This window comes from Pantherophis guttatus, chromosome 14 (genome assembly GCF_059756535.1).
Source record: "Pantherophis guttatus breed Tessera chromosome 14, ASM5975653v1, whole genome shotgun sequence".
In the NCBI taxonomy this organism is placed as follows: domain Eukaryota; kingdom Metazoa; phylum Chordata; class Lepidosauria; order Squamata; family Colubridae; genus Pantherophis; species Pantherophis guttatus.
The window spans coordinates 18,502,706-18,515,600 of NC_142076.1; the positions used below are offsets into that span (position 1 = coordinate 18,502,706).

Consider the following 12,895-nt stretch of genomic DNA (forward strand, 5'->3'; position numbering starts at 1 on the left):
CTCTTTTGCAAAACCAACCTCTTGGCCCCCTTCCTCCTTCGTGAATCGGTTGCTGGGTCTCGTCCTTCCCCTGGAGGAGGGGGGGGGCAGGCCACGAGGCTATTCAGCCTCCCTGAGCAGTAATTTCCTCCCTCTGCTTTCCTCCCCTCCCTCCTTCCTTCTTTCCACGAAGTTGCAAGCTCCGAGGAAGATACCCTCTGTCTGAGGCTGACTCACTCTTGCCTGTTTAGCAATCTTTTTTTTGCTCCCAGTTCTGAGAAGCCAGCAAGGCTGTCAGGAATTAATTCTGAATGTGCTAGTCTAGAGTTTGCAAAGAGGTTAGCTGTTGGATGTCAGCTCCAATTCCCAGATATTTTTTTTTAGAACCGGCTGGCTGGGAGAACAGAACATGGCACGATTTGGCCAGCGGCGCTGAGAACTAGCTTCCCTCAAGAAGCGGAAGCCGTAGGGTTGCCACACGCCGATTGTGATGTGACGGGTGTGATGGTTGGGTTGAGGGGGGGGGAGCTTCATCATGCCACAGGTGAAGAAGCCAGCCGCTGCGGTTTCGCCCCTGCCTAATTCCAGGCTTAGTAGTGTCTTCTGCTATGAAGGAGAAATCGGCGTTCTCTCTGAGCTTGGTTGTGTTTTCTTGCAGACGTTTGATGACGCAGCTAGGTAACCTCATCAGTGCCAGTAAGGAGTGGGGTGTATTAGTGTGCATGATATTCCCCGGTTTGGGTCATGAAACATCTGCAAGAAAACAACCAAGCTCAGAGAGCACTACGGACCTCACCGTCCTCCTCCTCCTCTTCCTCTTCCTCCCTCCTCTCCACAAACCCTTTGTCAGCACTTCAAGCTGCATTTAGTGCTGACATAAGAAGGAGAGGCGGAGGCGTCTGGAAAGGGACGTTTGACTTTTCACCTACTTATTTTCCCTGGAGATAATATCCCCTAGGAGATGGGATGGGAGGGGGGAAATTCCTTTGAGCTGGAGCAGTAGATTAGGGGTGGAATGACTTGGAAAATGGCCAATGAGTGCAGGGGAGTGGGGAACGGAAAGGGGGGGGTTGGGTCTGGAAGTCAGTGTTGGCTTCGATGGGGTCGGGTCTAAAATGTCGTGCTTAATAAATAGGAGTTTTCCTTCAAAGACTTTGTTTGAAATGCAATTTATTTGAGACGACCTCGAAACCTGACACCCTCCTCCCTTTTAGCACTGATGATGTTACCTAGTTGGGTCACGAAACGTCTGCAAGAAAACAACCAAGCTCAGAGAGCACTACAGACCCCACAGTTGTCGTCGTCCTCCTCCTTCTCCTCTTTGCAAATTCCTCCCTTCTAGCACTGATGATGTTATCTAGTTGGGTCATGAAACGTCTGCGAGGAAAGACCCAAGTTCAGAGGGCGTTCATTTCAACCCTGAGTTACAAACGTTCCTCCTTAACTTAAACCATCATTTGCCTAACCTCGGTTCAGCGGGAGGCGAGATCCCACCAAATTGATGGGAAAGTTTTTTCTTTAAGAGCCGTAAGTGCTTGGTGGACAAAGTATTGTCTGGGTCAATATATTTTACACACAGTAATAATAATAGTAATATTGTTTAGATAGACTGTACGTAATCTTTCAGCTTCTAACCTTTGTGTATACGTAATAGTTATAATGTATTCTATTCTATATCAGTATACGGTACATTGCCTCCAGAGGTTGTGAATGCTCCAACACTGGAAGTTTTTAAGAAGAGATTGGATAACCATTTGTCTGAAGTGGTGTAGGGTTTCCTGCCTAAGCAGGGGGTTGGACTAGAACAGTGGTCCCCAACCTTTTTATCGCCGCGGCCCGCTGAGCGCGAGCAGGGGTGGGGGCACGGCCCAGGAGCTTTTGCGCAGGCCCATTGCGCACGGCCCAGGAGCCTTTGCGCTGCAGCGTTCCTGTCCCCCGGCCGCTGCGCGGCCCGGTGCCAGGTACTCCACGGCCCGGCACCGGTCCGCGGACCGGGGGTTGGGGACCACTGGACTAGAAGACCTCCAAGGTCCCTTCCAACTCTTGTTATTCTATTCTATTCTATTCTATTCTATTCTATTCTATTCTATTCTATTCTATTCTATTCTATTCTATTCTATTCTATTCTATTCTATTCTATTCCATTCCATTCCATTCCATTCCATTCTATTCCTTTCTACTCTACCCTACCCTACCCTACTCAACCCAACCCATCATTACCTCCTTCTCTTCTCTCCTCTCTATTCTTATTTGTACCCTATGACTATCATTAAGTGTTGTACCTTATGATTCTTGACAAATGTATCTTTTCTTTTATGTGCACTGAGAGCCTATGCACCAAAGACAAATTCCTTGTGTGTCCAATCACACTTGGCCAATAAAGAATTCTATTCTATTCTATTCTATTCTATTCTATTCTATTCTATTCTATTCTATTCTATTCTATTCTATTCTATTCTATTCTATTCTATTCTATTCCATTCCATTCCATTCCATTCCATTCCATTCCATTCCATATTTTCTATTCTATTCTATTCTACTCTACTCTACTCTACTCTACTCTACTCTACTCTACTCTACTCTACTCTACTCTACTCTACTCTATTCTTATTCTACATAATACTATTTTCCCAATTTCTAACATCTACCTCTCTTTTTTCTACCTCTTCATAAAATAGCCACCCTATTAAGAAGCCTTCTATATCTTTCCATCACCTCTTGCCCTTTTTAGGATTCTGATTGACTTTTTGGTCAATCTTTCCTGCTTCTCCCTTGGGATCTCGTAGTTCCTTAAAGCTCCTGGCCTTTTGCCTTTAGCGTCTCTCTCTGAGGGTGACATCTGTCCAGTTTGTTCTGCTCTGCGCATCAATGCACAGGATTATTTTTTTTTTAATTTTATTTTTTGGCCATAAATTGAAGCTCCTGCAGGATTCTCAAGGCTCAAGGTTGACTCAGCCTTCCATCCTTTCTAAGGTAGGTTAAATGAGGACCCAGTTTGTGGGGGCAATAAGCTGACTTTGTATAAAAATATACAAAAGGATGAAGGCAATTGCTTAACGCACTGTAAGCCGCCCTGAGTCTCCGGAGAAGGGCGGCATATAAATCAAATTAAAAAAAAAAAAAAATCTCTCCCCGCCAGGGAGAGGGCTGTGTTTGGGGATAACAGGAGGGGGATTTATTTTGTTTTCCTTCCTGCTTGACCTTGGAATCTTGCAGAAGCCAGAGAGGAAAGTTCTCTGGAGCTGAAAATGTGTTGGGCAAATGTGTCAGGGTTTCCTTTCCTGGGGGAGGGAGGGGGGGAGTTGAGATCACACTCAACCTCCTGCAGCAATGACAGCCTAGCTAGATGGAAGAAGACCAATAACAGGATTGCTAAACCCTTTTTAAATTCTCTTTAAAAAAAAAAAAAGAACTTTCGCCTTGCAAACCTCAGCATATCTGTATATGGAATTCTCCCCTTCTCCAATTCATCTGGATCCTATTATTATAGGACTCGCAGGCAAAGTCTCATAACATAAGAATTTTGTGGTTGCATCAACCCAAGTCCCTTCCCCCCCACTCTCTTCTGACCCCCACATCCCAGCCCCTCCCCATAGCCCTGTACAGGGTTTTTAACCCAGTGTTTCTCCACCACAGCAGCTTGAAGATGGGTGGACTTTAACTCCCAGAATGCCAAGCCTGGCTGGGGAATTCTGGGAGTTTTTTTTTTTTTTAATTTGATTTATATGCCGCCCTTCTCCGGAGACTCAGGGCGGCTTACAATGCGTTAAGCAATAGCCTTCATCCTTTTGTATATTTTATACAAAGTCAGCTTATTGCCCCCACAAACTGGGTCCTCATTTCACCTACCTTAGAAAGGATGGAAGGCTGAGTCAACCTTGAGCCTGGTGAGATTTGAACTTGCAGTAATGTTAATAACAGTGCTTTAGTCTGCTGAGCCACCAATTGAAGTCCATCCACCTCCCAAGTTCCTGGAGTTGAAAAATAAGTGATCCTTCTTCTCTTTCCAACTCTATCATTCATTCATAGTGGCCAAGGGGATTCTGGGAGTTGAAGTCCGCCCATCTTCAAGTTCCCTGGATAACTCTGCAGACTAAGCACTGTAATTTAACACCAGCTGTCTGCAATTAAAGTAAGTTCGAATCTCGCCAGGCTCAAGGTTGACTCAGCCTTCCATCCTTTCTAAGGTAGGTAAATTGAGGACCCAGATTGTGGGGGCAATAAGCTGACTTTGTATAGATATACAAAAGGATGAAGGCTATTCCTTAAGAACATTGTAAGCCGCCCTGAGTCTCCAGAGAAGGGCGGCATATAAATCAAATTAAAAATTAAAAAATTAAAAAAAATTAAAAAAAGTTCCCGAAGTTGAAAAATAGGTAATCCTTCTGCCCTTTCCAACTCTATCATGCATTCATGGCTGGCTGGGGAATTCTGGGAGTTGAAGTCCACCCATGATCAAGTGGCTGCAGTTGAGAAACAGTGGGTGAACCTAACTGGCACATTTTCTTGCCATGAATTTCACCCCCCCCCCCATGCTCCTTTCTCGCCAACGAGGCCGAGGAGCGAGGTGCCCAATTGTTTCTCAGCCTGACTCATTTTTAAAAGCTCGAAAAGAAAACGAGTTTCTCCAGCTGCACCGAAACTTCGGGGTTTTTTTTTTTTTTTTCCACTTTCTGATGCAGCCTTCCTCTATGATGCGACAGTGGCCAGCGATTTAATTTGCCACCATTCCTCAAGGGCGAGTCCAAGCAAGGACCAAACTTCAGGGCCCTTCTTCGAGAATCCTTCAGATTCTGCAGAATTTAGTTTTTCTGCTCCAAGGGGGGTGGAAGGTGGCTTTTGCTCTCCAGACGAGCAGGTGGGAGGACTTCCTAAATTTATTCTCCAAGGGAGAAATTCGCTGGCGATCTGATCTAAGCGGGAGATCGTTGCATTTCAATCGGATCTTCTAATCCCAATCTGCAGATCTGGGACTACTCGGCAACGGAGAATCTGGATCGATGGGTCCGGAGCCTGGTTTCTTGTTTGCGATTGGTTGTTTCAGATGCCTGCAGTGATTATCCAAAGGATGTTAAGTGGAGACCTGCCTGTGTAACCCATTTTTATTAAAGGGCCTCCGTTTTTTATGAGCTGGACTCTCTTCCTTTAGTATGTGGGATGGTTGTGCGCCTGATTTGTGGAGTAGAAATGCAACTGGAGCCCTCATTCTGTGTATCTGAAGAAAAGATCCCCATCTTTTTTTTTTTTAAATTTGATTTATATGCCGCCCTTCTCCGGAGACTCAGGGCGGCTTACAATGTGTTAAGCAATAGCCTTCATACTTTTGTATATTTTATACAAAGTCAGCTTATTGCCCCCACAATCTGGGTCCTCATTTTACCTACCTTAGAAAGGATGGAAGGCTGAGTCAACCTTGAGCCTTGGAGAGATTCGAACCAGCAGAAATTGCAGGCAGCTGGGTTAATAACAGGGTGCACTAAACCACTGTACTATCAAGGCTCTTTTACTCTTACACTCCCCCCAAAAAATATGCCTCCTTCTCTTCCTTCCCCAATAAAAATTGCACTTGTGAATGTGCACCAGGATCCTTGATCAGTGGTTCAGACTGGTGCGGGTAAAAGGTAGTGGCAACCTGCAGGTAGGCCTCTCCCACCTGCCATCCTATTTAGCTACGTTTTCTCTTGCACTTGTGAATGTGCAGCTCGCTGGAGGATTGGCAATCCTCGGTAGGGACATTACAAGCTGGTCTTCTGTAAGCCTCCTTTTCTATCGCTTATCTAAGTGCCGCTGTTCTTTCCCACGTTCCCTTTGCTAATCCTCGGCTCCGCACATTTGCCCTTTCCAGACCTCCGGATTTTTCGTCGGGCCCTGAAAACTTATTTATTTCAACTAGCTGGGCTGGCTTGAGCTAAATTTTAAATTGATTTTAAATTGGGTTGTTTTAGTTACGGCCAAAATATTTAATTATTTTAATACTGTTTTTAAATTTTGTATGCTCTGAGTCCTATTGGAGAAGGGCGGTATAGAAATTTAATTAAATAAATAAATTAAATAAATAAATAAATTTCGATCCCTTAAGCAGGATGCAGGTAGTATTTTATTTTTTATTTTTTATTTTTTTTAGCAGGATGGAGAAAAGGGCAAGGACTAGAAACTTTGGTTCTTTTACTCAATTATTATTTTTTTCCCAAAAAAAAAAAAAAAAAAGCAAAATGCACATGCCTTTGAGAGACAAGAAAGGGAGGGAGGAAGGAAGGGAAAGAAAGAAAGAAAAAGGAGAGAGAAAGAAACAAAGAAATCGGAAAGGAAAGAAAGAAAGGAAAGAGAGAGAGAGAAAGGAAGGAAGGAAGGAAGAAAGGAAGGAAGGAAGGAGAGGAAGAAGGGAGTGAAGGAAGGAAGGAAGGAAAGAAGGAAGGAGAGGAAGGGAGTGAGTGAGTGGAGGAAGGAAAGAGAGGAAGAAGGGAGTGAGTGAGTGAAGGGAGGGAGGGAAGAAAGAAAGAAGGAAAGAAAGAAAGAAAGGAAGGAAAGAGAGGAAGAAGGGAGTGAGTGAGTGAGTGAGTGAAGGGAGGGAGGGAAGAAAGAAGGAAGAAAGGGAGGAAAGAAAGAAAGAAAGAAAGAAAAAGAAAGAAAGAAAGAAAGAAAGAAAGAAAGAAAGAAAGAAAGAAAGAAAGAAAGAAAGAAAAGAAAGTAAGTTGCATTTTCTCATCAGGGCTACCAACACAAACCTTGCAGGCACCAGCAGGCACCTTTCTGGGACTGCCTGCCTGCCTGCAGTGTGTCTTTGTGCATACGCGTGTGTGTGTGTGTATTTGTGTGTTTGCTTTCCGTCTTCCCTTCCCCACCCCCCTTTCAAAATATATCACGCTGGTGCTGGTGTAAGATTAGATCGTTCCTTTCCCTGCTGGCATCTGCCTTGTCCGTGCTCCAGCCGGGCTCCTGTTTCACTCCTGACGCAGGTTGCCACAAGGGGTGGGGGGGGGCTGAGCTCCCAGGATTGGGGAGCGTGATTGTGTGTGGGGGCCGTCCAGGAAAGTTCCCTGGCTACCCACACACACAAACAAAACCTTTTCCTAACACACACACACACACACACACATGTATGTGTGTGTGTGTGTGTGTGTGTGTGTGATCTTTTATTTTTAAATCTCTGCATTTTGCAGCCAAGTCTCGCTTGGCTTTTTCCAAATACCTGCTTGTTGTGCCCTGGTTCCTGCCCCACAAGCCCAGTTCTTTCAGACTGGGAGCCCCCAAGGAGGACCAAAAAAACCAGACCCCCCCCTTTCTTTTCAAGTCTCAGCTGCAAGGCCCTGGAAGACACACGTACAACCCCCCACCCCCCCACCCCGTCAGAAACGTCACAAACAGGAAAAGAACAAAATGTGAAAATAGGTAGATGAATACCTATCACAAAAGCAGAGGATACAAAGCGTAGGTGAAGGAAGGATAAAAGATGGCCACCTCGCCCGCCCGAGGGGTTATATAAGCCCTCTGTATATGATAAATGATCGTGAAATTATCCCTAATAAATGATCAGGCGTTTTTCCCCATCTCTTGCACCTGTTATGCAAACTCTCTGGGTGTTTTGACTTCCTTCCTTCCTTCCCTCCTTTTCTCCCTCCCTTTTTCCTTTCCTACTTCCTCCTTTCCTTCCTCCCTCCTTTTCTTCCTCCCTCCCTTTTCTCCCTTCTTTCCTCCTTCTCTCCCTCCCTTTTTCCTTTCTCTTTCCTCCTTCCTCCTTTCCTTCCCTCCTCCCTCCCTCCTTTTCCTTTCCTTTCCCTTCCCTCCTTCCTCCTTTCCTCCCTCCTTTCCTCCCTCCCTCCCTTCCTTTTCTCCCTCCCTTTTTCCTTTCCTTTCCCTTCCCTCCTTCCTCCTTTCCTTCCTCCCTCCCTCCTTTCCTTCCATTTTCCTTTCCCTTCCCTCTTTCCTCTTTTCCTCCCTCCCTCCCTCCTTTCCTTCCTCCCTCCCTCCCTTCTCTCCCTCCCTTTTTCCTTTCCTTTCCCTTCCCTCCTTCCTCCTTTCCTTCCTCCCTCCCTCCTTTCCTTCCATTTTCCTTTCCCTTCCCTCCTTTCTCCCTTCCTTCATCCCTCCTTCCCATTTTCCTTCCCTTCCCTCTCTCTCCACCCTCTCTCCTTTTCTTCCTCCTTTCCTCCCTCTCTTTTTTCTTTTCCTTCCCTTCCCTTCCCTTCCCTCCCTTTTTAAACTTCTGCCCAGGTTGCCAGCTGCACCCAAGGGAGTGCGGGGAGGGGGGGGCATCTCGAAGAGGAACCAGCCTTCCAACTAAGAGCTGGAGGACCCCCAAAAGAAAAAACTCTCCACTGTCTTTGATATTGAGGGGTGGGCAATTGTTCCCCTCCACACATACCCCTCCCACTGGCAGGAGGGAGGGCTCCTGCAGCATTTAAGGAGGGGTGGGGGCAGAGATTGAAATATCCAGCGGGCATCCCTAGCTGGCTTCCATTGCCAGCTCGTCTTTAGCAGCGCTGCGGGGGCAGATTTTGCAAAAAAATACAAATATGGAAAAGGAAGGGTGAGAAAAGCATGGAATGGGGGTGGGTGGGTGTTGCATTGCAACCCCTTGAAAAGGAACAGGGTGCATTGGAGGTAGTAGCACCCCCCAACCCCCCCCCCCAAAAAGAAGCAGGGCATTCCTGGAGCCCCGCCTTTTTTGGCTTCTTTCCAGCTTCCTGTTTGACGTCAAAGCCTCCCCCCCCTCTGAATCTCTCCAGGCTGCCCTTAGCAGCTCTTTTTTTACAACTTCGGTTGTGGAGCTTGTGTGTGAGTGTGTGTGTGTCTGCCTCCCCCTCCCGAATGTAATCTGAGCAGCCCCCCCCTCCAAAAAAAACAAGGCAACCTCGCCTCCCCCACCCCCACCCCCGGGAGAAAAAAAAAAAGAAAGAAAGAAAATCTTTTTTTTTTTATCCCCCTTTCATTTCATTTTTGCTTGTTGGAAATTTCATCTTCTTTTTGCCGGAAGGAGTTTTTTGGGGGGGAGAAGAGCGAAGACTTTGGGGGGGGGGCGCCTCTTGATTTTTTTTTCTTTTTTTGGGGGGGGGAAAGAGAGGAATTTCTTTCTTCCCACCCTCCTCCACCTTCCTCCAGGAGGAAGATGAAGATGGGCTTCCTGGCGGCCTGGCGGGACTCGGCCCCCTCCCGCGTGCGGGTTAGCGCCCCGCAGAAGGACGGACCTTAAGCGAGGACTGAGCGTGCAAGCGAACATGGAACGGTGCCCGGGAACTTAAGCGCGTGCACACCGGTCTTTGAACTAACTGTCACCGATTTTTCTTTTTTTCCTTTTCTCTTTTTGTGTGTCTCTGTGTGTCTTTGCAACCAGACCGGTGACTCCGAAGCGAGCGCACACAAAACACACACTCACACACACACGTACGTACAGAGTCACCCTTGCAAGGCGTTGTGTGTGTGTGTGTGTGTGTGTGTGTGTGTGTGTGGTTTTTTTTTGTTTTTTTTTTTTTGCTGCTGGTTCCGTAACTTCTGGGAAATCAGCATGGACAAGAAACAAGGTAGCTGTAAAAATGTTGCAATTGCAAATTATAACAATAATAAGCAGAATTGTTGTTGTGTATTGCGCGGGGGGGGGGGTGGGAGGGGGGAAGGAGGAGGGAGGGAGGGGAGGGGGAGAGAGAAAAAAAAAAGTCGGTTGCGATCTGAGTTTGCTGCTAATTTTTTTTTTCCTTCTCTCTCTCTCTTTTCTCTCTCTTTCTTTCTTTCTTTCTTTCTCCGTGCAAAGGTTAAAAACACGCCCGTTGCTGCAGCGGGCGTGGGGTCGGTGGGTGGAAGCTTAAAATATGCACGGGGGGGTGGGGGAGGAGGAAGGGAGGGAGATGCATTATGAATGTGCAACCCCCCCCTTCCCCAAAACTTTTGCACGGGGGGGGGGAGGAAGGGATGTTGCACAAGGAAGGGGGGGGGGGAAGCAGAAAGTGCAAAAGGCTTTTTTTGCACGGCCCCGGTTTGGGGGGTGGGTGGGGGGGAGGTGGTCGCTTGCGGGCTTGCTTGCACACCCTCTCCCCAAATTGTGGCTGTGAGCAATGGTGTGGGGGGGGGGAGGCTTGGGGAAGGGAGAGGTGGGGGGGCCTTGCAAAACTTTTATGAGATTTCCGGCCGGCGCCTGACAAATTTGCAGCTGTGTCGTGCAGGCGGAGCTCGAAAGAGCTTGCAGCCGTGCCTTAAAAATATATTATTATTATTATTATTATTATTATTATTATTATTATTATTATTATTATTATTATTATTATTATTATATTTATTATTATTATATTTATTATTATTATTTTCTCACTCCCTCTCTCTGCAAAGAGGATTGTCGCTTCCGTTTTTCCTCCTTTTTCTTTGCTTTTTTTGCAACTTCTGCAAACGGGAGGCCCAGCCTTCCTTCAGAAAAAAAAATAATAAAAAGCGACGGGAAAGGGGGGGGGAATTCCAATGGCTCCTCCCCGATCAGCTGCTGTAGCCCCCCCCTTCCAGCCACCCGGCTGGGGAGGGAGAGAGAGGGGGGGCTGACGTTAGTGCCTGTGCATCCTTTCTCGCAACCCTTGCTCGGTCTTCCCTCTCTGTCCGTCCCCCCCACCTCAAAAGAAATTCTGAGCTATGTTTCCTTGCTTCCCAGTCGACCCAAATTGGTGGTGGTGTTGAGGCGGTGCGCTCTGTACATGCTTAGAGGCAGCCTGCTCTCTCTCTCTTCCAGAAGCTGTAGGTAGATGGCATCAGCGGTGGGATTCAAGTAATTTAACAACAACCGGTTCTCCCGAAGTGGGGCGAACCGGCTGAATCCCACTACTGGATGGCATGCGGTCGTGGAAAGGATGTGTGGGTTACAGATGGGGAAGTTTAAATATCCAGAACCCCCTTTATCATGGGGTGAGTCTATGGGTGGGGTTGAGGTTAAGGGGGATATTCTCCTGCGGCTCCCCCTCCCCTCCCGCCCTACAATTTTTCTGCAAATAGTTGTAAATTGCAATCTTTAGCGCCGATCGGTCATGATAGCAATTTATTCTGAGTCCAGTACAAGGACGGTCGATGCATTTGCTCAATCAAATAGGGTTGGGTATTACAGGTGGATGGGAGACCACTAAGCGATATAGACTAGACTGCAGGATTGGGGTGGGGGGTGGGAAGGCTTGGCAGCAGGTGACTTTCAAAGCCATTTTTGTTTGGCTGCCAAAAAAGCTAGGTGGGGATGGCCATGAAGTCACCAAAGAGTAAGTTTGACTGACAGCAGGATTTTTTTTTTTAACCCTTTATGTAAATTAAATTATGCTCGGTTTTGGTCCTGCCCTGCTGGTTTGTTTTTTTTTTCCTCCTCTTTTCTGTGCCTAAATGCAGAAAAGTTTGCAAAGTTTAGATAGATGCAGTGGGGGGATTCAGCCGGTTCGTACCACTTCGGGAGAACCGGTTGTTAAACTTTCTGAGCAGTTTGGCAAACTGGTTGTTGGAAGAAATCATTAGGGCAGAGAACCGGTTGTTAAATTACTTGAATCCCACCACTGGATAGATGGATGATAGATAGATAGATAGATAGATAGATAGATAGATAGATAGATAGATAGATAGATAGATATAATTATAGATAGAAATAATGATAGATGGGTAGAGATAAAGAGAAATATAGATAACAATAGATAGAAATAGAGATAAAGATAGATATAGATAATGATGGGTAAATAGACGATAGATAGATAGATAGATAGATAGATAGATAGATAGATAGATAGATAGATAGATAAATAATGATTGCTAAATAATGATTGATAGGTAATGATAGGTAGGTAGATAGATAATGATTGATAGATAATGATAGGTAGGTATGTAGATAATGATTGCTAAATAATGATTGATAGATGGTAGGTAGGTAGATAGATAGATAGATGAAAGATGAATGGAGAGAGATGAGAAATGATACATGGATGGATGAATAGAATAGAATGGAATGGAATGGAATAGAATGGAATAGAATTTTTTATTGCCAAATGTCATTGGACACACAAGGAATTTGTCTTGGTGCATACGCTCTCAGTGTACATAAAAGAAAAGATAGGTTCAAGATTATAGAGAGAGACAGAGATGATGAGAGAGAGAGAGAGAGAGAGAGAGAGAGAGATACCCAGACAGACAGACAAGTGTTTCCCAACTTGGCAGTTTGAAGATGAGTAGACTTCAACTCCCAGAATTCCCCAGCCAGCCATGAATATAGTTGTTTTTTTTTTTTAAGTTAAGAATGCTCTTTGTGTCCTTGCCTGTTTCCTGGATTATCGCACCAGTTTAGAATCTTTGGTATCTGGGATGAAATTCCTAGGAATTCATTGTGTTGACATACATGTACAAGAAGCAAGTTGCTGGTTTTAGGATGAAAGAATTGCTAGCATTGTTCAAAGCGTTGCAGAGGGCTGTGCCATCTGAACCAGGAACGAAGCGGGGTTTCCAGAAACCCAGATTCACACAATGACAGTCTGTGGATGAATGGAGGTTGCCTCGCTCACGTTTTGATGCCCACGTTTTGAATAAGGGGTCCTTCTTCACCCTGGCTGCCACTGTTAGCCTTTGAGACTGAAAATCCTAAAGATCAAATTGAGCTGGTTTTACACCCCTGTGAGGTAGGCCCCCAGGTTCCTCCTTGCGACACTCCTGCTGCTCCTCGTTTAAGCAACGTTCGATGAAAAAAAAATATCCCTTGGCGAAGAATCTTCCCATTGATGACGGTGTCTGCAAAATCGGTAAAAAGCAGAAAGGTCCAGAGTCACAGGTTTCACTTAGCGGGATCACTCCTGTTAAAAGACCAAGCTGCCGGTTGCTAAACAAGGACCAGACGGATGCCACCTTATGCAAACCCGCACAATGGTTTTGTGGAGGGAGGTAAGAGTTAAGGAGATACGGTGCAATTCGTAATTCCGTGGCCAAG

General features: G+C 46.0%; 1 protein-coding gene across 3 annotated transcripts in view; it reads left to right on the plus strand.

The window, feature by feature from the left end:
- The window catches only part of MAP2K3 (mitogen-activated protein kinase kinase 3), a 56,878-nt gene that overhangs the window by 14,121 nt on the left and 29,862 nt on the right, over positions 1 to 12,895 (plus strand). The window contains exon 1 of one of the 3 annotated variants that reach the window (XM_087878635.1): positions 8,488 to 8,506. The exons of 1 other annotated variant lie outside the window; for it this stretch is intronic. Coding sequence is in view for 1 of the 2 variants with exons in the window: in XM_087878633.1 (XP_087734759.1) it covers positions 9,482 to 9,497 (16 nt within the window). In the remaining variant the exon portion in view is untranslated. Of the gene's footprint in view, positions 1 to 8,487; positions 8,507 to 8,667; positions 9,498 to 12,895 lie in introns of those variants that run through there. One more of the 3 variants, XM_087878633.1, reaches the window with a different exon arrangement.